The sequence below is a fragment of the Glossina fuscipes genome, unplaced genomic scaffold (assembly GCF_014805625.2).
Source record: "Glossina fuscipes isolate IAEA_lab_2018 unplaced genomic scaffold, Yale_Gfus_2 1, whole genome shotgun sequence".
NCBI classification, from domain to species: Eukaryota; Metazoa; Arthropoda; class Insecta; order Diptera; family Glossinidae; genus Glossina; species Glossina fuscipes.
Window position 1 is genome coordinate 36,841,865 of NW_023998415.1, and position 25,933 is coordinate 36,867,797.

Consider the following 25,933-nt stretch of genomic DNA (forward strand, 5'->3'; position numbering starts at 1 on the left):
AAATGTCACACCTTGTATATGCTAAATGACAAAACAACAACGGCGGGCTAACGACGAAAAATTCTAATTCAATATTTTTAGAGAGAGACTAAGAAGAAGAAACCGAATTAGAAGTTTTCCCTTTATAAAGTAGACAAAGCTTTAAATCGCGGTTTCCGTAAACATCACCACCTTTCACATTAGCGAAAAAAACATGGGCACAGCAAGGCCGAGGAGGTCATCTTGTTTATTGTAATGTCTGATAAGTGTTCAAAATTCGACATAAAACGAAGTCAGCTTTCGGGCTTTCTTTCTCACTTAAATGTTTATTTATTTCTATATCATATATAATTCGAAGCAAACAAAAAAAAAAAAAAGTAACTTTCCCACCAATATACAAATATATTCGCAAACACATACGTCCATACGTCGCCCGACTTGTTTGAGTATTGAAATTTCAGACAATTGCTGCGTGAGATTTTTTTATTGATTATTTTATTCGAGTTTTTTGTTAAGCGCTATTTGATCCTCGTAATAAGTAATACACGAAGGCACGTTAAAGACACCATTTTTTGCACACACACACACACACACACACACACACACGCATACATACATCCATACATACACATACATACATATTTACATATATACATACCCACATACGTACACATACGCATACGTACATTATCGCAAATAGGTGGGCGGGTGGGAAGGTGAATGCGTAATGTGTAAATGAATTTTAAAGTTAGATATATCTACAAAATGATAAATAATTACAAAAATGTTTCAAGTTTCCATGCAAGCTTACAAGCAAACATCGGAGATACGCTGTAAACGGCGTATATGCTTACACCGGATTAGATTAAGATTATAGGTCAAATTTGGCATATATGAATTAATTTTTTGATTCGGATAATGTTGCACTATTTAAGTATATATATTGTGCATTTTACGTTACTTTACCATTTGAGGCAACATTAAAATGCATTATACTGTATGTAACGTACAACGTTATAATTGCGGGTTAAACAATATTCATTGATTATAAACAAAAGAAAGAATATATCGAAATGCATAAAACGCATGTTATATTGTGCGATTAGATTGCGCAGCATAGTTAGATACATAAAGACCCAAAAATGTACAGGTATTCTTAAAAATATAGGTTCTACTAACTCGATTTAGCTATACAAGCTTGCCTTCTCCCGAGCTTACCTAGTTTTAGATTTCTTAAAAAACTATTACATCTACATATTCACATAGTCTCTCGTTTAATATTTAATAAACAAATTTTGGCTGAAATCTTTCTATTATAATTTTAGGGGTTTGGGTGTTTCATTAATAAAAAAATTTTTTCATTAAAAAAAAATTTTTTTCAAAGCTCATTAGGCAAATTATGTAATCGCTTATAAAACGTAGGAATGCGAGTAGGAGGATATGGAAAAGAGTACATAGCGCCTAGACTAACTCAGTTCCAACGTCGTCCTTTAAAATATATTAGTTTGGGGAAAAAGAAATCCATTATTTTTTCGGTAGATGGCTGCACTGATAGATTTCTCGTAAAGTATCCATATAGCCAAACGCTAAATTCTGATCTCTACTGTCAACAACTGGACCGTTTGAAGATAGCGATTGACCAGAAACGGCCAGAATTGGCCTACAGGAGAGGTGTCGTGTTCCACTAGGACAACGCTAGGCCACACACTTCTACAGTGAATCGCCAGAAACTTCGGGAGCTTGGTTGGGAAGTTTTAATGCATTCGCCATATAATCGGGACTTAATTTAAAGCGATTATCATCTTTTTCTTGCATTGCAAAATTTCTTTAATGATAAAAAATTGGAATCTAGGGAGGATTGTGAAAATCGACTACTAGAGTTTTTTGCAAATAGAGACCAAGACTTCTATAAGATATATATATTTGACCCAAATCTGACAATCCGAAGCATGTTAAATAAAGTCCTGAAGTTCATATAAAAATAATGGATTTCTTTTTCCCCAAACTAATATTACTCTATGCTTGAACGGGAGAGAGAGATATATATATATATAGAGAGACAAAGTAAATCATTATTGGATTCTATAGTATTTGTATATATTTGCTTCTTTTTTTGCTGCTTTCTAATCTGTCTTAGATAAAGGCAAGACTGTTTTAGAACCTACCATATTTACTATGGTTTGAATTATCTTTATATCGGCACATATAGTTGCATGTGACAACAATAGCGCGTTAGTTCGTTTATTAGAAAAAGACTTGGACAGTGATTTCTACTTTTAAAAGAAAATCAAGTCAGTTCGTCGTCTCCATAACTCGTCGGACTATACCAATGTCAGGAACATTGCATAGCATTGCGACTCGAAAACAAAACCTATGGGTTTGTTTGTTCCGTCTATGAATACTAGATAATATCCGTGAAGAAGTGTGAAACTGGTACTTAATACCTATTCGGCGTCACAAGACATTACATTGATTTCTATCGTTTGTAGAAAAAAAAAAAAAACTCAACAATAATAAAGTGGACAAATATCTTTAAATGATTAACAGCGTGTTTAACATATCATATTGTTTGCTGTTGAATTTCCATTCCGAGCAAGCTTCAGCTAATAATAATAAAAATAAGGGACAAGAAAATATAATATTTTATGCAAGTAAACTTGGCCAACATTTATATTATATCCACTAGTATTTGCCTCTACCAGTAAGTTGGTCTGTCTGTCAGCTAATCTGTCTTTCTATCAGTCTCGTCAGTTAATATAGCCGACATTGGCTGATTTAAAACTTAATTAAGTTCATTTAAAACCTCCAACCATCAGTCTACGCTCACGTCCAATTAAGTCAAAAAACTATATTTTGCAACCTACTAAGACACATTGAATTAAACGTAGCAGATATATCTTCTTTTAGCTTTTAAATGGTTGGCGAAAAAAAATTGCATTCAGTCAAGTGTTAGCAAATGCCGACATCCATAGTTAAAATTGTACTTTACCATTTCCTGCACTGTGTATTCATTGGAGGTCGCTGGTACCAAAAATTTACCGATCGTAGCTTTTGCCTCAAAATACTACTCAAAAGTTAAAAAGTAGATTCGGATTTAAACTAATTCAAATCATCTTCATTTTTTGGCCAAACCCTATTACACGGAAAGTGCAAAAACCGCATCAACTTGTCCCTCACTCTGACTTTGAGTAATTCCTTTAAACCTCCAGGTACGACAGTTTTACTTGTCTGCGTACCCAAGCAGTTGGACAGGATGGTTGGACAGGTGCATTATCATCTCGTATAATTTTGCAAAAATTGTCATTATTTCAATACGTTGTGTGAGGGTGTATCGCTCCACATGCGAAAAACTCCTAACTTTGACTCGACAAAGGTCACTGCAATGACAGCTGTGCATCACTACTTCAAAAATGGAGCAAAATTGAAAATGATATTTTCGACGAAGGATCCTATATTAAGAGACGTCCATTGATAAGTGATAGACTTGATTAACTAATAAATACTTTTATGTCTATCACCGAAGGATGAGGCGCATACACAACGCCCAGACGAAAGCTTCAGGGACCAAACAATGTATGTGTATTCCTGATTAGCAACAATTCCTAACTCGATTTAAGCATGTCTATCCGTCCGTCTGCACAATGTCCGTTGTAAACATTCTCTTGGCCGCAAGAATTAATTTATCGCCTTCAAGTTTCACAGAAACATTACGAGTTCTTGCGCGAAAATTGATATTGCAAGCGGGCCAAATCAGTCGAGGGACACCTTCGTTTTTCAAAAGGAATAAAAAAATGAAGTTTTGCTCATGACTCATAAACTACAGCAGATAAATCTAAAAAAATTTGACCACCTATTCTGTAATGCAATGCTGTAGCATCTTTAGCTCTGGATAAAATTGGCCATGCCTACTTAATTTTGTAGAATGTCACAATTTCATTTCAACCCAAAGCTCAAATGCGCCTAACCATGTCCCACCATTCATCTACCAATATGTCCGACTGTGGTAACCATTCTCGTGTTCACAAACAGGGAAGTATCGCTTTTAAACTTATCAAAGAAAACGCTTACAACGCCCACACGTCTATGTAACAAAAACTGTGAACACCTTTGTTGTCGGTGTTTTTGCTTATTACTTACAAAATGCAATACATATATCATTTAAATTTCGACTTTTAGTCTGACATCAGAACAAATCATCCGTGCCCACCCAATATTATAGAGTTCTTCTCCTTTTTTCTACAATCAGGATCGAAGCTTAGGAAAGTTCCTTCGCTCTCAAGCTTTTCTTCTCATTTCTAAAGCAAATAGGTCTGTAGTAGCACAGGCTATCTATCAGTTTACCAGACTTATGTAGCAAAACTCGTAGCTTTCTTTTTCTCCCTGTATATATCAGGAAATGGAAGGGTGTTTGGTACTCTGTTCGGTATCTTTTATTTTATTTTAGGGCTTTACGTGCGCTCCGCCTTCCTTCGTTATGGAATTATAACGTTTCGCGCTCGTAGAGGGCTTAGTAATTCCTGGTGTAGGCTGTAGGCGGTAATGGTTTCGTAGGGCCATTTCCATACATCGTTACTTGTCTCCTCGCGCAATAGTCTCCAGCATGTCAGTGCAACCTTCCTTAATGGTTACCCCGAAGGTGTCGCGCGAATTAAATTGACTTAGATTACCTCTACCTTTTGGGCTTTCATTTACTCATTCTTTAGCCGGCTGATCTTCTTGTTGCTCTTCTCATTGCTGTGACGGTTTTTCCTTTCTATTGAAACTTTTAATCCAGCTCAAGTACGTATATCAATGTAGGTAAAATGTAGTAGTTCATGGCAGCATTTAAATCCCCCAGTGCGGTATGTTTCGAACTTCTTCGCTCACCGTAGCGATATGTGCATACATGTATATAAATATGTAAGTGTGTACAACGTCCCTTTTTCATCATATTCGGTTAAAAGAAAAGAAGAATGAAATATTTAAGTAATGTGATGCCATTGTACCTTCAATACCATACTGTTATCCTTATTACAATAATTATTTATTTTTTATTTTTTATTGAAAATAGATTTCTTATTATTCAAATTTCGTTGCGTATGATGCACTTTTCTTTAATCTTTATATTCATTTGTTCTTATTTATTGTCACATAACTAAATTGTTTATTAAATGCTAGGCTGATGCAGCGAAACTGGTAAAAACATTATCTAAAAATCGGAAAGTTCTGTGGCTATTTTAAAAGTCCAAGCATACTTCAGACCTGCATGATCGATGTGACGTTTATCAGGAAAATTAATGGTCAACGAGGAATAGTTAAGTGCCCACTGAAAATACATACAATAATACATTGAAATAAATTTATGATTAGGTATAAAATTTGTTGAAACTTCACCTCTATTGTAGTATTTTGTAGGCCTAATAAGGTAATCGATTTTATTTTCGTACCCAATTCTTCTTTCAAACCTTTATAATTCACATATGCTGCTAAAGGATCCTTTATGAACGCATTCCAGGGATTAATATTGATGGAATTGGTTTTGTAGGGATAATCTAATATAATCGCATAAATGTTTACAGAAAAGGTAACATTATTAGGTCGCGGATCCGATTTAGTAGTATACCAGACATTTGCTGTTAACGTGTCATTCTGCTGATACCAGGGTTTGCTGCCATAAATCGCTTCGCCATTTATCTTCAACCATTTGCCCATTTCACGTAGGCGCTCCTCGAATATTGGTAAAATGGTACCGTATTTTGTGGGCGCTATGTTAATTAAAACGTTACCATTACAACTAACCGTGGTAACTATCTGCGAAATAGTCTCCTCGACGGTAAGGAAATCGTTAAGCGTTATATCGAAACGTTGTCCCCAACTGGTTTTATCGAAAGTGAAACAATTCTCCCATTTATGTTCGAGCAATGTTTTCGGATTAAAACGATCAGCACAGTTATGAAAACCACCATGATGACAAGAAGTACCTATGCCCCAACGATCATTGACTACCACGGTATCACGTACGGGACTATCATTGTAAAGCCAGGCAAGAAACTCTTGGGATTTCCAATACTTTACTGGTGCTTCCCAATCACCATCAGACCAAATGATTTCCGGTTGATATGTCCTAACCAAATACATCTGCTCAGGTATCATTTTATTATCGACATAATCCTGCCGCATAAATAGATGCAGTTTATCATTAAGATAAAGACGATTAAACCACTCGAACAAGGAGTAATATACGCCGAATTTCAAGTCTGTATGTTGGCGTATAGCACTGGATACTTCACCTGAAGCGTATTGATAAAAACAATAAATTAAGTTATTATAATTAAGTTATAATTAAGTTATTGTTATTATAAAAGCTTATGAAAAAAATAAATGAATAGCTAACTAACTGTAAAGGCAAAATCAAAATCAAAATTTTATATTGTGATATTGTGAGCTACACTTTAAGCGAGATATCACTGAGAAATGGAAAGATTTTGTAAAAAAAAACAACAAACAAAACAAAACAATCTCATATAAAAAGTTGACATGAAAGAATGTCATATGAAGACAACACTAAAAAATTGAGGACCATGACGCATTAGCAAATTTGTTTTATGTCATTTCATATTTTGATTTAAAATTCAGCGACCTTTGCTTTGATTACAATAAATATTTGAAAAGTTGAACCTTTAAGCCCATCAGGCAAAGGGATGCGTTTAGGGAATCGGAGGAAAACTATAAATATGTCTTTTAGCAGGCTATTCACTTATATATATCATTACGTATTAGGTCAAGTTTGGGTCCTACATCCATACTATTCCAGCCAAACGATTGCGGCGATGGCCACAAGCAGAAACCATCGTGATGTTTACTAACCAATACCACATATCTGGAAGTAAATTTTTAAAATAAAATAAAAATTATTTGCGTTCAAGCTCTTTAATATTCTTTAATCTCTTACTTGGCTCCTGCGTCACGAAACAACAAAGCCCATTGAGTGGCATTAAATAGCTCAGCGTTAAAATCTCGCGCGAATTCCTGATAAGAAAAGTCCGACTTGTAATTCTTTTCCATGAATTTCACGTATTTTTCATTTTTATCTGAAAAAGTAGAAAGAAAAAAAAAAACTATGTAAATAAAAAGATTCTCTTCTGCAAAAAAAGATGGTATGTACGACTTACTTTTCCAATTTATCCAGAACCATTCTGATCCCAAGCTAGGCACGGTATAAACACCCCAATGTATGAATATACCTATTTTAGCTTCATCGTACCACGACGGCAAAGGTCTGCTATCTAAACTTGACCATTTTGGTTCGTATCTAATATTTACTTCCCCCGAATAAATTAAATTAAAACTAGAACCAATTAAAACTATTGAAAAATATTTTACAAAGTAAACCATCTTCACGTAAACACGAGAAAAACTAAATGCAGGCTATGTGCCAAAGTCACTGAATACATTACACAGATAACCCATACTTTGATTTCATAGACGAAAAGAGAAAATTGCTAAAGTAACGAAATAGCTAAGCTAAGCTAAGCTATCTCTTCATCGGTATGAATCGAACTCTTCATCTACGCGAACTCGTTTTATAAAAGATATCCATACGGCATGCGCACATGCAGGTTTACGCATATTAGAGTTTGCCCTCAAACTCGAGTCTCTGTCTTTCATATTTTCCATTAAGAAATTGTAGATATACAGGTTCTATAGTCATACGCAAGCTTTGCATATGGTCATCCATATTACTTGCTTCATTTAATCACTTATGCGTATGTCGGCATATCCTCTGTCAGGGTCTGGCATTTTCGTAATAAGTGTTCCATCTTCGATGCACGCCAACAGATCTAGTAAATTTAAACAAACTCTCCATTTGAGGAGAGAAAAAGCAGAATTTGTAATTCCGGCGTATGTAACGGTGGTAACGATCTCGAGCAGTATTGTCTGCACCATTACACCATAAGATATAGTGAGTGACACCGCAGCAATTAATGTTTCGATTTTAGAATTTTAATTGAAAAAGTTGAGCTTAACGCATGACCTTAATGCTTTTTGGCGTGCGATGAAAACGGTACATATCGCAGTGAGCGTATTAATAAAACATCAATTGTAATTCGTTTCGTTTCATTCTTCACATCCGTTTGCATTGAACTTTCATAAATTTTGTATTAGTCAGATGCTTCTTCACGGTATTCTTTAACCCGATTTTTTTTTTTTAAATCGATTCACTCTTCTTTAAATTTATCTTATTGCGTATAGTTTGTTTAGTTTCGGACGCCCCGCCAGCCATTAGCTTCGCCTAATACCATAGCAATACTTCATAAAATTATTATTTATATGAAATGAATTTTGGTACAGGCGGACATCGAAAAAAGACGGGTATCGAATTGAATGAACTGGATGCAGATATAGGAAAACTCAATTGCTATACATATCTGATTTAAAAAGATTCATTTATCTCATTTAAATTATTATGATATGTAATAATTGAGTCCAAAACATTATTTTTATACCCATCACCGAACTATGAGGGATATATTCATTTTGTCAAAACGTTTGCAACGCCCAGAAGCAAAGTTTAGAGACCTCACAGAATCTATATATTCTTCATCAGTATCACGTTTTATAACGATTTTAGAATCTCCGTCTGTCCGTCTGACCATCTGTCCATCTGTGTAATGTTTGTTGTAAACATTCTCTTGGCCGCAAAAGTGAAGCTATCGATTCCAAATTTGGCAAAAACATTGCAAGTTCTTGCACGCTGATTACTATTGAAAATAGGCCAAAACGGTCGAAGGACACGCTCACAGCATCACCTAAACTGAGAACACCTTTACTTTTCAAAGATAATGAAAAATCGGTGTTTTACTCATTACTCATACGCTATAGCAAATAAACGTACAAAAATTTCTATAGGCGATGCTGTAGCATCTATGCATAAAAATGGAAAAAATTGACCACGCCTACCCAATATAATAGTGTATCGAAATTTTATTATTTCAGCTTCAAAAATCCCATAAAGTATATAGATTTTTGGTCAATTTCAACTCTTGAATGCACTTAAGCATGTCTGCCTTTTCGTCTGTCCATCTGTCTGGTTGCGCAACTTTGTATTATTTGCGGTAAATATTCCCCCGTTAGCGAAAATGATGATATCGCTTAAAAATTTGCAAAAGAATTTGGAATTATTCTAAACATTTCAAAGGACATGCCTACGACGCCCACATGCCTCTAAAACAAAAGCTTTTATTTTAAAATTAGAAGAAATCAACTGCACCCCCTTCTTATTGTAGAGCATGAAAATTTTGTTCTTCTACTCCTTTTGTCTTTTTTAAGATAATGATGATGGGTAGAAAAAATTCGGTCCCGACCGAATTTAGTTCTCTTTTTTGTTGTTTTTTTTTTTTTAATCAAATCAATTAATCGCCAAACAAGCATTCAAGCTCTTAGCAAAAAATAATGAAATAAGAGAGAAAAGGCTCCCCATGAAGCTAATACCCATGAATAGATGGCGTTGTTGCTCGTTATTATTTTAGCAATGAGAGAACGAATTGAATGATCTTAAAAATGTTTATGAATGAATGTCTATTCTATTATGTCTTTATTAATTTAAGCGGAGCTTTGAAAATTTTACAAGCACAAGAGCAAATATCTTGTTCTGTACGTCATTCGTTGCTGTCGTTTGTTGGCTTTTTGATTGCGAGTATTGGCTTCATTCAAAATTAAGATTAAGAGCAGAAATGAAATCTCTTCTCAGCATTATAGTGCATACCTAGAGAGAGAAACTGCATCCGATCGTTATGATTCCGCCAAATATCTAATTTCCGGATGTGCTTTAGGCACAGTTTCAAGTTATATCTCAGTGTAAGATTCGAAAATTATATAATCGCACCAATTTAGGCAAAATAGTGGCAATAGGCACAGATAGTCACAAGTCATTTTCACAGATGGACTAAATTACATTCTTAGCAGCTTTTAAATTGAGCCTAACTTTTTATGCTAATTGATTGAAAAAGAAAAAATTCAAACTTTCGTGAATAAAAAGCAAAATCCTCGTCATGTTTGAAGATCCATTAAATCGGGCACTAAAATTTGCATTTGTCAAAACATACACAGACTTAATATATATGGTACTCATAATTCGAGGGGACAAATACTTGCAAAGTGCTCCCCCATCGTAAAAATGTACGATTTCGAATACTTACGATACATACGACTTATTGATAAAAAAGCATACATCTATTCTGTAATCAACTATAGTATTTGAGCTATCGGTGGCTATTAGCTATGAGCTACAGCTCAGTGGCTATTAATAGATACAGTTCATTTCTTCTACGTAAGATCCTTCCAGAGTTGAGCCATATATTCGAATATTTAGCTTGTGATTATCTTTCCAAATGAAATAATATAAAAAAGTAAGAAAGTTATATTGGACTGGAGCCAAATCTCGCATACCCATCACTATGCTTTTCGCATTCTATTCTCCAAGCTCTTTTATTTGATACCCATATCGCTGGTATTATTACGAAAAAATTAACCGCTTTGTCTACCATATTCATTTTAAAATTAACCCATTTTTAGACAGGTAATATATCTTTCTTTAAGGGATGTTTGTCTTATGATAAATAGGCATTTAACCTCAGAAAATTGAAAAAAATTTCATTTAATTACCTATAACTTTGTGTGGACACGGCCGACTGGTTCCATTTTTAGACCTAGAGAGTAAAGTGCGTCGTAAAGCAAGTGTGGAAAGTTTCGGCCTTCTAACTTTAATAATTTCCTTATAACGAAATACAAAAATTTTTGTTAGAAAAAGCAGAGTTATGTTCAGTTTACGGACTACTGCTCGCTTCTGCTCTAATCAATTTTTCCCATTTTCAATATCAACCTTCTTGCAGAAACTTCCAATATGTCTACCAAATTTGATATTTGCGACGAGGAGAGTGCCGATAACACACACCACGCAGACAAACAAACATGGCTAAATCAGGTCAAGATGTCACGCTGATCAAGAATATATATATATCCTTTATAGGGTCTCTGAAGCTTTCTTTTGGGTGTTACATATATTATGAAAAAAAAAAAAAAAAAAACAAAATGAGTATACCCCCATGTTACAGTGATGGGTATAATTAAGTAAATGAATAAAATTCATTGCGCCTCAGTCCTTAAGTTAAATTATTCGAAAATGAAAAACAGTCTTCTTATTATATAAAAATATATACTTTTACACTTTATTCGGTCGATAATTTGTTCATTTCTACATATATTTCTATATATAGAAATAATAATATACATTCAAAACAAGATAATTAAATGCATGAGAAATAATTAATAAAAAATGTTATATATATGCACGATGATAATGATAATGATGGTGTCTGTCTGAGTAATAATCATGTTTACATAGACCTTATTGTTAACTAATAAGAGATGTTGTATTGATGTATAAGCATACATATATATAGACATATACACATATTTATATACATATATACATAATATATATATATATATATATATATATATGTATGTATTATGTATATATAAAAATTTTCATATATATGTGTAAATGTTTTTAAATTTTCATATATACGTGTCAATGCATACCTGTACATATATACATGCGTATCTATATATGTACATATGTTTATATATAATAAAATTTAATTAATGAATAATGATAATAATAATAGTAATAATAGTGATAATAATAATAATAATGAATAATAATAATAATAATAATAATGAATAATAATAATAATAATAATAATAATAATCAAACGGTTATTTTAAATAGAGAAGAGAACACTTAAATTAACAACAAAAAGCAGAAATTCTTATAGAAATTACTATTATTCAATAGGGATGACGATGATGGAATGCTGATTATTGAGTAGGAGTTTCATTATTTTTTATTGTAAGTGATTACAACTGATTTTTATGTGTTTGTGTTTGTTTGTGTGTTTATGTGTGTGTGTATGTATATATATGTGTGTATTTACGTATGTATGTGGTTGGATAGCTGTGTGTATGTGTGTAGGTGCACGACTATAGATATGATCTATGTAATTGTATAAAACTCTGTTTATGTAAAAATTCAAACAAGCAAGTAACAAAGAAAAACAAGCGCTCTATGAGTTGAAAGTTTTGGTATAAAAATCCTTATCATTGTTTTTATTGTGTTATACTATTATATACTATTGTCATAAACTGTTATCAGTTTATAGTAATATATGTTGTTGTTGTTGTTGTTCTTCGTTTGCGGTAGTGAGTGTATGTAAGTGTGCGATGTGGATATGTGTATTACAAAAATAAGTATAAACCTGACATATTTTTCATCAATTGTTTGTAGCTTGGAATAGTTGATTAAGTGGTCAAACTTAAAGTTCTTTGCACTTCGTTTTCGTTTATTTATTTTAATTTAATGTGTGAGTGAGTGATTGAACTTTGTAATTGTATTGGTGGTATAGCGGTAATTAAAAACAAATTAATTTTATTATTATTATTATTATTATGATAATACTATGGAACTGTAGTTGTGTTTGTTTGTATTGATATTGCTCTATGTCTCTCTCTCTATCTCCCTCTTTCTGTCTTTCTTTCTTTCTTTCTTTCTCTCCCTTGCTCGATCTATCATGGCCTGGCTTCCTGTTAACTTTTTGTTGTTTGAAAATTGGACGTTACACTAAACTAAATACTTCCTTCCTTAATTATATTGGAATTATTTAATTTTAATTAATTTTAACTTTAAAAAATCTTCATAATTTCTGCATAATTTACTTAATAAATGTTATTAAAAAATACTTACTCAAAATTTTTAATGGCAGTTTACAGTTAAAGTTAAAAAAAAAAAAGTCTCTACGTAAGTTCTTTCTTCTATTCCTAATGTTACTGTTGTTTTTTTTTTTTTTTTTTTAAGAAAATTTTAAACTTCTTTGGTTGCGTTTCTTGTTAATGTTTCCATCAACTTTTTTGTTTTCGTATTTTCTACTTTTTTTTTTCTATTTGAAGCCACTACTACCCTGCCGTACTATTGCTATCCGACAGTTTTTTATTTTATTTTCAGTCTTTTTTGTTTTTTTTCATTTTTGTGTTTAAACACTTATGGCTTCAAATAGATGAAACGTCAATTCTCTTCCGGTGGAGTGCGAAACTGTGAAATCCAGTCGGTAACGCGTAAACGGAAAATTTCCGTTTTTGTTATTATTAAATTTCGGTACTGATGCGGTATGGCTTCTACTAATTTTTCCGCAATTTCCGGATTTTTAAACATTACCATATAAATGACAACAATATTAACGCCCAACAATAATAAAAATATTATTAAAGTTGACAACGCAGTACCATGATTACGACTTGAATTCGTATTAGCTTTTAAAATGCCATCAGCTGAACGTTTCGATTTTGCAGTTTTGCTTATAGTTAAATTATTATTGTTACCTAATGCTGTGGCCGATGCTGATGTTGATGATGATAACGTTGTTGTTGTTGTTGTTGTCGTTGTCGTTGTTATCGTGCCAATTGTTGTTGGTATTGCTGAGGTTTGATGTTGATTATCGAAATTTGCTTTCTTTTTTGATTTATATTTCTTAGTGGACTTTTTTGATTTGTGAATGTCCCCTGCCGCCTTATCGTTACTAGTTTTGTCGGCGTTAATCTCTTTACTTAACGATGCTAGAGTTTGCTGCTGATGTATGTTCACATAATCTTCCTTCGTGCTGTTAGCTTTTAATTGAGTCATGAAATTTACCTAAAATGCATATGACGCATATGTAGACAAATTTAAAAAAAAAATATATATATTTTTATATTTGACTTAAATAAACGTACCGTTTTTCTAGCTGACTCTTGACAATCCTTATTTGTTAAACATGGGCCAACTACTTTCGCCAATGTTGTATGCAACGGATTACACTTAAGGTCCAAATAACGTAAACTGTTTAAATCACCAAAAGTTATGGGCAAATATTGCAGTTGATTGTCGTAAAGGTTCAGATGACGTAAATTGCGCAAAACACCAAATTCATCAGGTAAAGATTTTATTTTATTTTTACTTAAATCCAATTTCACCAAACGGGTTAATAAAGTAAAATTGTTCTGTAAAATTAGAAATATATATTTGCCTATAAATATATATTTTACTTATGTGAGTTTTCGAAAAATTGATTTCCCAAAGCATTTCATTATTTAGACATTGTGACACTGGATATATACCTACTATTCGTAACAAAATCGGTTTTAAATCAGTTTTTATTTCTTTACATACAAATGCAAATAAAGTTAACTGTAATAAACAAATATTAAGCGAAGTAACGTTCAGACAATAATCCAACAATAAATTGATTCTTATATACTCGACCACCGGACGTTGAAATTTCTCCGTCTGACAGGCAGAGACAGAGAAGTAAAAGTTGACATTTAAGAAAGTCTTCATCGAGGTCTATGATATTTACAGTTTACAGTGCGCCGTGAGCGATTAAGAAAAAAGGCATGAGAAATATTTTCTACGTGTGAAATACACGGCATAAGCCAGTTGCGGACTTTTTAATGTTCAAAAGGCTTTGCGCTATTTTTGAACCCACCAGCGTGTCAATATATAGCCTCATTGAAAGGCTAAGCGACGTATCATCTGTAAGTTAAACACAAAAACACAAACTAACTTAAATCGATTGAAAGAATTATCTGAAAGTGATTCTGAATCGTTGAGCATCTCACACCCAAACTTAATAAGCCCGTACGACAAATGATATAGGGTATAATGAATGCAACCTGACTTTGAATGATTAATATAAATATTTCTGACAGTGCAATGCAGCGATCCGCAGGAGGGCTGCTGTCCGATTTAACCGAGTTGGCGGTTATGCGTACCATTGTGCCACAAACTCTTCCGTCTGTTGTAGACTCGTATTCAGCCGAAACGTTAGATGAGAACAAATATGTTGGTTACATGTGTAACGATTCTTTAAAAACATGAACACCTAACGGTAACATTAGTAATTTAAAGTATAATACTTCAGCGATGTGATCAATATTTTATTCCCGTTATCCCCAAAAAAAAAAAAAAATTATAACAATTTCATGCTCTGCAATACGCAGTGGGCACGTCTGAATTTTTCTATTTTTAAAATAAAAGTTTTTGGCACACAAGCGTGTGGTAGTTGTCGTCTCTTTGAAAAATTTAGGTGACTTTCAAAAGCTTTTGCAAATTTGCAGTCGGGCAGACGAAGAGGTTGACGGACGAACAGGCGGACACGAGCATGCTTAGGTGCATTACAAATACTACAAAGTTACGCAAACAGACGGATGGACGGATGAACAGGCAGACATGTTTAGGTGCGTTTAATACTTTCTGGGAATTTTTAAACTTGGTTTTTGTTATAAAAGTATTGAAAAAAGAATTAAATTCAAGTAAGTAAAAGTACACTATAGTATTGGGTAGGCGTATTCGATTTTCCCATTCTAGTGCAAGTACTACAGCATCGCTCATAGAATAATAGTTCAAATTTATGAGTAGTAATCTAAAAACCAATTTCTTATTCCTTCTAAAAAGAGGAGATGTTTTCAATGTACGTACCATCGACCGATCTTCATTTTTTTGGCCAGAAGCAGGCATTACGCAGACGAACATGCTTAAATCGATTCAAAATATGATGCTTATCAAGAATATATATACTTTGTCGTGTCTCTGAAGTTTCCTGCTGGGCGTTGCAAATGTTTTGACAAGATGAATATACCCCTGATTCTTCGCTGATGGGTAAGATTAAGTACGTCCCTCTGTCAGCCTGTGTAATGTAAGCATTCAAGGTAGGCAGAAAGGTTTTAAGTTCTTGCACTCAGGTTGGTGTTGAAAGCGGGTCAAATCGGACGTGGGACACGGTTACAGTACTGTGTAACCTGAAGACACTTCTGTTTTCCAAAAGGCACAAAAAATTGTTTTTTTTGCTCATTACTCATAAACTACAGCATATAAATCTACAAAAATTTGACCACATGTCCTATGGGTGATGCTATACCTATGAAAAAATTAGCTTTCTGAAATCTGATATATCCTACTAAACAGGCTAGTAAAGATCGATAAGAAACGCAATAATCGTTAAGATCAAAGATCCAGGCTCGTTTATTGGCAATGAAAAAGTTTGAGAGAAAGAAGCCTGTATAATACTCTAGCAAACCAGCTGCAAGTTCGCCATTCACAATTAAAATTGAAAAAAACCAATAACCAAAGGCCAATTACTTTAGCTAAGTAATTTTCGACTCCCGTTAACCGAAGGAAGTAGCATTCCGAAACTAAACAGAAATGTGCTGAAAGCCCACAATTTAGTTGATTACCAACTTAGTTCGTTCACAGAAATGACAATATCTCTTCTGAACGAAAAATTATAGCGAAAATGGATTCATCCGCTCGTCTAAGATATTGAAAGAAGAGGTATAATCTGTTAAATATATATATATATATATATTTTGTCCAGAAGCGATTTCATGTATGTAATAATGATAATAAAACCGGAAACTAATTCAAAAAAGTAATAATAACAGACAAATGGATTGATAGCAACTATTAAAATCTTAAAATTACTAATATGTAAAGCATAGTATTATCATAAAGAGTATTTGTAACTTACACCCAAGGTTAAGAGGCGGTTGCTCGACAAGTCCAAAACATTAACACGTTTGAAAGAAGCCTAGATAAAGGAAAGAAGGCAAAGCATTAAATTCAGAATTTTCTCAATGTATGCATATTTGTCCTACACTCCGTCGACAAATGCCCACTCTTACCCTTCGAATTATGAAAAGTATGTGAGAAGTGCATTCATTCAATAGTAACTAAGCAGTATGAGAAAATGCATTCTTTATTGAGGCTATGTTACTGTCACTGCAAGGGTGCAATGAAGGTTGATAATAACACACATTCACCATTATACAAATTAAGGGTATAGGGCGTATTTCATATGAATTTCCTCACTTCTTATTTACTTTTCATCATGCATTTTTTGTTATACAGTTTCTTAGTTACTTCCTATTCATGCTGATCAGACACCATTGCCTTAATAATCACTTGAATATGTCACTTCTTTCTACTTTCACTTTCTTTTTTTCGCTTTTTTTTTTTTTTTTGCTTCTCTTTTTCGTTATGCCAATGACAGGGAACCACACTTACAATTTCGCTAACGGGAACTTCCTTTAATTCAGACAAACTTAAATCGCAAACATTATCCTCAACTTTTTCTTTCACATTAATTTTGCTTTTTGCTGGCATTTTTGATATATTTTTGGTTTAATTTTTTTTTCTCTTTTACTAAATATAAAAAACTTTTGTGAAAATCTTTTTTACGCCGAAAAGAGTGCAACCTCGCAAGACACAAGAGTTGAGGAAGTTCAAGGTTCCGCGTTTCTCTTTACTTTCAATTACAAACGTGTTGTTGTTAGTGGTTTTAATTATGTTTGTAACAAAAATGATTGAGTGAGAACGTCAAACCGACAACAGAGATGCCGAGATGTAAACTTTGAAATAAATTTTACATTTTGTTGATAAAAGTGATGAGAACGGGGATATTTTAAATAGATGGAAGGGTAACGTATAACATAAAATAATGGTTTGGCAAGCAGGGCAGATGGAGTTTTTTAAAACAGAGTTATTAATGATTTTTGATGCAATTAATAATTACAAAAATATAACAGTAATTTTTTTCCTAAAAAATATACTAAGATTTAGAGCTATACAAATTTACGGCTTGCCAAAGGCAACAGCTGCATGAAATGGCATAAGTTTCTCACAAAGTGAGTTAAGCTTTAGAGCAATTATTGTTATTAGTTATTAATGCTTATAAATCAAATTTTCTTCTCGACTATTTTTGAACTACTGCACGTAACGTAACACTTTTTCTGAAAAATTCAATTGTATGATTAGTAGATTAGGACTTACATTTATGGGAGGTCAATCTCATTGCTACAGCAATGCGTATATCCCGATAATACTTTAAGCTCCCTCTCAACTTTACGCGATTTTGCAAACAAGAATTATTCGTGAGCATAGTTTTAAAGGTCTATACGTTATAAAAATACGCTAATCCTAGAAATGGTTTTATACCCTCAAAGAAAATGTCTTGAATAATAAATTTTACTTACATTCTTTGTTGCTAATCAGACAATATTACCTAAGGCTGTCTATAGCGAAAAAATTAAAAAAACCGAACGATTTTCGAAAAAATCCACATGGTGATAACAATCGCTGTTCTGTGCCGGCGATGTGTTTCGAATGTTAATATATAGAATTTATGTAAGAAAATTTTTAAACTACATTTGCTGGACATAGAAATTGGATATGTTTTCTTTAAAAACGAAATGCTGTGGTGATAAATGTTAATGTCTACATACAGTGTTGAATTAAACACCTTGTCAATTAAAATAGAAAAGTATTGCATGCGGTTAAAGTTTTCGGTTCTACCTAGACCCAAATAGATCAATGAGCAAAACTCCAACTAAACAATTCGGTATAGTTTTCCCTTTTTTAAACCACCTCTGTAACCTAGACGACTGCGATCACTGAGAGCGTGATTTTCAATAAATTTCTGAGAGGTCTACGGATTTTCTCAGCCTTCATCAGCAATTTGATACTGTAAAAGGACGACTCTCGTGCCAACATTGAACAATCTTACTTCGAGCAAGGTCTGCAAAAGCCTTTCTGTTTATCTCTCCCTAACTGTATGCATCCAGGACATAAGTTAGGTATATTGTACAAAGTACAGGCTAAGCAATTTATGTTAGGACATCGTACGCATATAAATCTCCCATTTGTGCACTAAAAAAAAGAAGACTTTTGTATGAACCATATTTGAAGTTTTTTATATTTAAAAAATTATTTAATCATATTTAATCTTCTTCTTCTTCAGCGCCAGCTGCACCTCCTTGGTTTTTCTTAATATTCTTCCTCTTAACACGACCAGGACGACCGCCGCCGAATGGCGATTTCAAAGAGAAATCAATATGTTTCTGCGAATCCAAACGCACAACAAAGGATGGAATATTAACCACTTGCTTGCGTACACTATCATATAAAATAAATAAAAAAGGAAAACTCGTTTAGTGATCTGTAAAAAGACTAATTACAAGAATTTTGAGAACATAAAACACAAAAAGTCTTCTTATACAACTTACGGTCAGAGGTAAAGGTTTCATGAATATATATAGATGTGTAAAATAAGACGTTGGGAGACGTTATTGAAATTATACGACTCCCAAGTGGCCTTACTGAACTACAGATTTAATTTTTCATTCTATAACTCCCAAACCACCAACTTGCATTCTTGTTTTTAGATATTTACCGGATATGACGTTGACGTATCAAGACACGGGCATGATGTATGGATTTAGCTAAACCCAATTTAAAGACCTGAGTCTGCAGACGTCGCTCCAAAAAATCTTCGATTTTTAAACCCAAAACATAATCCAGTTTCATGCGCGTTTCATCCAATACACCAATACGTACCAAGCGGCGCAGCAAAGCATTACCTGATTGACATAAAAAAACACTATTAACAAGACAAGATTTCTAGCAGGGTAATGAAAATACACAAATTAAAAGAATCAGTTTCTTTCTTATAAATATATCTATAATCTTCAATGTTTAACTCGGACAAGAGGTGTCATAATTTCGAATTAATCATCACTTATATGTATTTTCTACAAACAATAAAATTGCCCACACATTTTATAGTTCACAATTTTATATTTGGAAAGTTTTTCAAAATTCACATGTACCTTGAAACAATCTCTTTTCATCTTTCTCTTCCAAAGTCAGCAATTCACGAGCAGCCTTACGAATCTTAGCTAGAGCATATTTTACACGCCATACCTCCCGTTTATTACGTAAACCATATTCTCCAATGATTTTCAATTCCTGATCTAAGCGTGCCTTTTCGTAAGGACGACGCGGCGTCACATAGGTCTTGGAAAAGACCGAAGGTATACGTCCGTTAACCATATTGGTTACAACCAAATCTTAAGTGCTTTCTACAAATAAATACAAATAAGCAAAATAAGAAATTAAGGTCAAATTTTTTTAATCAGTAATTATTACGAACATCCGCAAAATTTAAAACGAAATTCTAAATAATTAAAGTAGTAATTGAACTAATTTCATATAATCAGACAAAATTTAATTGAATTTTCAGCAAAAATTCCTATATATTTCTAATTCTTCCCGTAAATATAAAATTAACACGTACATATGCTTTGACAATTCAAGAAGAAAAGGAATGAGTGCCTCTTTTGTTTAACGTAGAAAACTATTTGAGGTTTATCGATAATTTGCGACGTATCGTATTTATCGTATTCATGCAAATTTAACAACCCTGTTATTGAATTACCATTAGCTTTACTAAACTTTTGTTAAGTTAGTGCATTTATATATATTTATATATTATCATGTTATACGTTATTATTGTTACACGTTTACCTACGCTGATTATGTAGAATGTATGCTAGGCTATATTTAGTTTAATTTAGGTCAATATTTAAAATGAATTGTACTTATCTTTACCAAGTTTTTTTTTTTTTTTGTCTTTACAATTCACAAATGTAATTTCGGACAAATTGTATTTTTTTTTGAATTTTTTAAAATTTTCGCATTAATAATTCATTTTCTAATAGCTTTGCTTATTTTTCGTCTGAAACTGTTTTTTTTTACAAACGCAACTCTACCGGAGCGATTTGCTTGATCTATAGTTATTGTTATTAATAATCATTAATGCAAATTTGTTCTTAGCGGCAGCAATTTTAAAGTCGTCAGATTTGACAAATTTAACAGACACATTGGATGCTCTTGCACGCAGGTTGGTATTGAAAATGGGTCAAATCGGTCGAAGGACACACTTATAAAACTGCGTACATTGAGAACACCTCTGCTTTTCAGAACGAATAAAAGATTGTTTTTTTGATCATTATTCATGTGCTACAGCAGATAAATCAACAAAAATTGGACCGCATGATAGAAGTATGGCTGCAGTATCTGTGCAAAAATGGAAAAAATTGACTAGGCCTACCCAATATTATAGTGTACCAAAATTTACCATTTTTTTCTAGACCTTTATAAGGCCCAGAAACAAGCTTCAAAAACCCCAGAAAATATATAAGTTCTTGGCCGGTTTCAAATGTGGAACTCCGTCTGTCCATCTGTCTGTCTGCGCAACTGTGTAGTATTTATAGTGAACATTCTCCCGTTAGCGAAAATGAATATATCGGCTATTAATTTGTAAAAGACTTTGGAAGTGACTTAAACTTCTCCAAGGACACGCTTACAATGCCGTGCCCACTCGAATGAATAGAGCATGAAAATTTTGTTCTTCTACTTGAAATCGTTTAATGTAATCGTAATCAAGGACATCTGATGAGGTCTTGATTACATACTTTTACATCCGCCTGAGTGGCCGAGTAGGCAAGAGTCTCGACTACCAACTCAATGGTCGTGGGTTCAAATCTCAAGTGCGGTAGAGTTTTTAATAAAAGCCGAAAGCCTTAGATGCTAGTGCTTTAAGACTTTAGTCTTAGAATTTATTCTCTGACTAAGTTTATAATAATAATAATAATAATACATACTTTTACAATTTACAAATAACTCAAGCCAAAAACTTTAGATACATAAGATACATTGTAAGAGGAATGCAGCAACGACATATGGTAACGTTGTACATTTATCTCAATATTATAACAAAACAGAGAATAAGGTCTTGTAAGCACGTTATTTTATGAATTCTGATTGGTTGATATATTAATAACAACAACAGTAACACGGATTAAGTAATTCATTGGCGCGAAAGAGACTTTTTTAATAAAAGAGAATCATTTTTGCAGGCTAAAGTAAGTAGCAGAGATGATATTGTTACACACTTGATACTTTTCTAATTACATCAATTTGATAGTATTATAAAATTTTTACCTAATTAAATACGATGGAAGGACAAGATATTCGAACTCTATATCTTCACTGGGCCGATCTGATGTGTATAGTCAATGTTAAAAGCTACTATCGAATAACGTATAGCTTATGTAACCGTAAGATGAATAAGAAAGAAATTATAGAGGATTATATGCCATTCCAATTTTGGGGCAGTTGAACAAATCTGGCTTATTTATGTTGAAAAACCTTTTTAGTTAAAGTCGTTGATTCAAAAATTTGCAATTTCGTTAAGAATAAGAAATGAAAATGATTTTCAAGTAAGGTGGTTAGAAGTAATCTAGTATGTATGCACCGAACTCTCCTTTTACATAGTAGTTATCGTGCAAAAAAAAAATCGTGTAAAAATAGATGCTACATATGCTAAAAGTTCCTCCCTCAACTTTACAAAATCGTGTAAGATGAAAAAACTATTTTGCAAAAAAACCGTGTAAAAAAGTGGCAATGACTGTAAAAATCGATATTATCTATTTATAAAGAAGAGAAACTACAAAGCAAAATTAAACTTAGCGTACAATGAAAGTTGAATCCATTAGTGCAACATGTAAAAAGTTCAATTGAAATAAGGAATAAAAATCAACTTTGCAACTACTCATCACTGCTTGATAACAAGCGTGCAAGCAATAGCATTATCATCGGTAGGTATGTCAGATATGTCTAGCACAACAGTCGGGTTTGATTCAGATGAAGAGTGATCATAAAATTCGGGTGTTCCCCTTAATAGACCAAGTCACTAACACTTTTTATCACAGCAGTCCCCAACATGTATGTTGTTGCTGTATTGCAAAACACTTTTAAAATTAGAATTACAAACAATTTTTTTGTGTTTCGTGCTAGAACAAGAATTTCGTATAAAAAAGTCCATTTGTTCTCATTCGTGCTTCCTGTTATTTCAGAAGTGGGTAGAAAAATGCCGTGAAGAAAAAAATAAATGTTGCGTGTGCCTCAAAAATGTGCTGCAAGTTTTTAAGTCTCAACAAGTATTTAAGTAATCAATGATCCAGAAACTTTTTTTAAGATCTGAAACACTCCTTAAACATCTTGTATTCAGAATGGAACGGTTTCGAAAATGACGGCTTCCACTTCCTCTTTTCTACAATATGCTCATTAGAATATATTTTCCTATTAGCCATAGAACTTTTGTGAATTTCATTTATGACCCTTACCCGGGAAATTTTCATAATATCGTAATTTTCATTTTATTTCGTAAATACCTTAACTTGCGTGTAAATAAACACTTAATGTTTTATTGTCATGGATTGACATAAGTCGATCTAATCCATTTTTGATTTTAGCTGTTATCATGCGCCATATAAATGTGCATTTTGTCTGAATCATTGCGTTTGTCGAAGGGCTTATGTGCATATCGCTTAAGAAGGGGTGATTGAATTAACAGCCTTGCAGTCGAATAAAAGACAAAAGTATTATGCTCAGCTGAATTCCTATGCTGTGATGCTAATATGAATCCAATTGGATCAATTTTACAGCAATTACACATAGATGCGTATTGTTTTGAAAGCAGAAATCTACGGTTTCAATTAAATGGAGGTAGAAAATAAAATTTTTTACTTTGATTCACCCAAGTGTTTCTAACACAGTTGATTAGTAAAATCTAATGTTGAGTCGTTGTCGTTATTACTCGCGTTATCTCACTTCTAAGCGCTTTTAGAACTGCAAAACATTAAGCTTGTGTTTGTTCTATGGCATTTTGCAGTTAGGTAACAGTACATTTTGATACGCTTTGTTCCCTTTGAAACTATTTACTGTTTAGGATTTCAATATGTTCTGAGTGATTCGATCTGGGCGGGAGTGTAACTCCGTGAACCGAGTCAAGTACATTTTAAACAAGACTCGGGAAATTTATCGCCACTAAATTTTAATTTCAGTCGTTTATAGATGATTCAGAATATTAGTAATCAATAGGTGACTAAAACGAAGGGAACCATTCTGAGCCGAAATCTTTGAAAGGAAAATTGTCAAAACTTAGTTTCGCTAATGGTACCATTTTCATTTCCATATAATGCGATGACAGCATATTGTATCCTCGAAAGTGCACCTTAACAAGCTAGCATTAATTTCGATTTTCAATTAATTGAAGATACTTTGTACGTTTGCACATGTGCGCGATTGTACAAGATGTCCAAAATTTTGTTACTGAAATTGTTGTGTTCATTTTTCTTGGAAAATAAGAAAAGTTTATGCATATATTAGAATTTCAGGGCCTACAAGCGTATTATATATTATTTGTAAGCATTGCTAGCTAATACGTTTTTTTAAAACAAGTACTAGTCATATTAAATAAGTACGTTTTTATTAGTTCGGAACCGCAAAAGTATTATTATTATACATATCATGCTTAATGTAAATACCATCGAAATACAGAGTGTATGTGAGCTAAGAGTTGTTGTTGTCGATTTGATTGCATATTGCTTAAGTGACGTTGAAAGCCAGCCAAAGTACATCGAAACTGGTTCTAAATTTAAGACTGGTTTTTTCTTTTAACTTCTTATGCTATTGCTGGCTGACGAAACAAAGGGCTTTTATGAGAACGTGACGGACAGCTGGCTATGCTGATTGTCTAGTAGTGTTGGCGTAAATGGCTAGGTGGTTTAGAAAGATATGGAGAGAGATGGAGAGAATCATCAATTGCTTACGTGAATGCAAAACTAAACATTTTCTACATTTTTTACTACAAAAATTGTCACAATTAACTCAAGTTTCTTATTATTTTCTAGTTATAAATAAATTTTACAATAACAAAAAGACTTCTACATATCAACAGAGCAAAATTTTACAGAAACAAAAATGCTTTCAATGTACTCTCAAAAAAGATTTTTACTCCCAGAAAGCCTCTTATGTTAACATCGCATGCATCTCACATATTGCAGTTTTGTTTACTTTTGAGAGGAAATTTCTAGGGATAAGAACATAAGAACAACCATAAAGAGTAAATTTTACTCTTCATTCTTACTCTCAATTAGGCAACGTTGCCTTCGATAAGAACATATATAGCATAGTAAATTTTACTCTCAAACAGACAATATTTTTGAATAAGAAAACAAAACACATACATACATTTTTGATGGCTTTTCTTAAAAAATAATTTATATATAAATTAAAATATTAAATAAACGTACAAATAAATAAACAATTTCGTATTTTCTTAACATGTAATGGCATATTTTCAATTGTTAATGTTTAACATTAATGATAATAATTCAATTCGAAGTTTTATACTCTTTTGATGTTAATAATAATGATAATGTAATGTATCATTGTATTCATTATATCAATATTTGAACGTTCCATATGTTTGGAAAAGATTGGGCCAGGGTATTATCGCCTATAACATTTAAAAAAATTGAATGAAATTTACATTTAAATAACGTATTATGAATGAATGAATATAAAAAAAAAGATCTATAAACATAGTCCTCTCGAAACGCACTAAAACTATAAAAGTGTGTAAATTAATTGGATGGATCTCCATGAGCATAAAATTGCACAGTATCTCTCTAACACTTGTCCATGTTATGATCCCTTAGGACTTCTTCAAACCACAATACCTAAAAGGCTATTTTAAGATTGAAATGCTGTCCTGCTGGCTTTACTTTTCAAAAAAAAAAAAAAAAAGAAAAGAAAAATGCTTACCTTCTCAAAATTACTATAAATACGCCTCTTTATTATATTACCGAATAGATAAAATAATAATGATATAATATTATAATAATGAAATGATATGAATTAAAAATGAATGTAATGTAAAGGCAAGTGTGCATATTGTTATTGTAAACATAAATACACGGGTTTGAGCTTCATTCTGAGTGTTGCAAATATATTGATAAAATGAATATGCCGCTTATCTCTAGCTAAACAAGTTAACATGTCTTTCGTGTTTTGCCGTTGTTGTTGCACCTACAGTCTCAGTCGATTCAGTCTCAGCAGTTTCAGTCGGCTCAATCGGTTCAGGTCTTTTTTCTCTTTCTTTGTTGTTGCTACGACAGCTCCTACAGTCTCGTCAGTCTT

The 25,933-nt window shown here is 32.8% G+C and overlaps 3 protein-coding genes across 4 annotated transcripts; all 3 read right to left on the bottom strand.

The window, feature by feature from the left end:
• Window positions 1–5,164: 5,164 nt before the first annotated feature.
• Window positions 5,165–12,818, bottom strand: LOC119644932 (putative alpha-L-fucosidase; the record flags this gene model as incomplete). Its single annotated transcript, XM_038044675.1, has 7 exons — window positions 5,165–5,284; window positions 5,353–6,248; window positions 6,732–6,838; window positions 6,911–7,049; window positions 7,131–7,322; window positions 12,764–12,769; window position 12,818. Coding segments are annotated over 7 exons (1,458 nt in total), but the record flags the coding sequence as incomplete, so codon positions are not given.
• Window positions 12,772–17,510, bottom strand: LOC119631332 (leucine-rich repeat-containing protein 59). Its single transcript, XM_038023446.1, has 4 exons — window positions 17,114–17,510; window positions 16,578–16,637; window positions 13,786–14,052; window positions 12,772–13,705 (listed from the first exon to the last, which is right to left on the bottom strand). Exons 1-4 carry the CDS (start codon window positions 17,210–17,212, stop codon window positions 13,082–13,084), a joined length of 1,050 nt encoding a protein of 349 aa, XP_037879374.1. The 5' UTR covers window positions 17,213–17,510; the 3' UTR covers window positions 12,772–13,081.
• A 1,260-nt stretch (window positions 17,511–18,770) lies between these two features.
• LOC119631333 (40S ribosomal protein S9) lies at window positions 18,771–20,256 on the bottom strand. 2 transcript variants are annotated; one of them, XM_038023447.1, is made up of 4 exons: window positions 20,181–20,256; window positions 19,714–19,965; window positions 19,278–19,464; window positions 18,771–19,000 (listed from the first exon to the last, which is right to left on the bottom strand). In XM_038023447.1, the coding sequence occupies exons 2-4, from the start codon at window positions 19,934–19,936 to the stop codon at window positions 18,826–18,828; spliced, it is 585 nt and encodes a 194-aa protein (XP_037879375.1). In that variant the 5' UTR covers window positions 19,937–19,965; window positions 20,181–20,256; the 3' UTR covers window positions 18,771–18,825. The 2 variants fall into 2 exon arrangements, with proteins under 2 accessions (XP_037879375.1, XP_037879376.1); XM_038023448.1 differs by lacking the exon at window positions 20,181–20,256 and adding an exon at window positions 20,037–20,144.
• Between the last annotated feature and the right edge of the window lie 5,677 nt (window positions 20,257–25,933).

What these genes read in the sequence shown, in the direction of transcription:
- LOC119631332 (XM_038023446.1), bottom strand. Translation starts at nt 17,212, where the DNA reads ATGCCAGCAAAAAGCAAAATTAATGTGAAAGAAAAAGTTGAGGATAAT. An exon ending in ACCGCCTCTTAACCTTGGGT is followed by an intron (nt 14,053 to 16,577) that starts GTAAGTTACAAA and finishes CTAATTTTACAG; the next exon opens with AACAATTTTACTTTATTAAC. An exon ending in AAGAGTCAGCTAGAAAAACG is followed by an intron (nt 13,706 to 13,785) that starts GTACGTTTATTT and finishes TATGCATTTTAG; the next exon opens with GTAAATTTCATGACTCAATT.
- LOC119631333 (XM_038023447.1), bottom strand. Translation starts at nt 19,936, where the DNA reads ATGGTTAACGGACGTATACCTTCGGTCTTTTCCAAGACCTATGTGACG. An exon ending in TGAAAAGAGATTGTTTCAAG is followed by an intron (nt 19,465 to 19,713) that starts GTACATGTGAAT and finishes TATGTCAATCAG; the next exon opens with GTAATGCTTTGCTGCGCCGC. An exon ending in ATACGTCAACGTCATATCCG is followed by an intron (nt 19,001 to 19,277) that starts GTAAATATCTAA and finishes TTTATATGATAG; the next exon opens with TGTACGCAAGCAAGTGGTTA.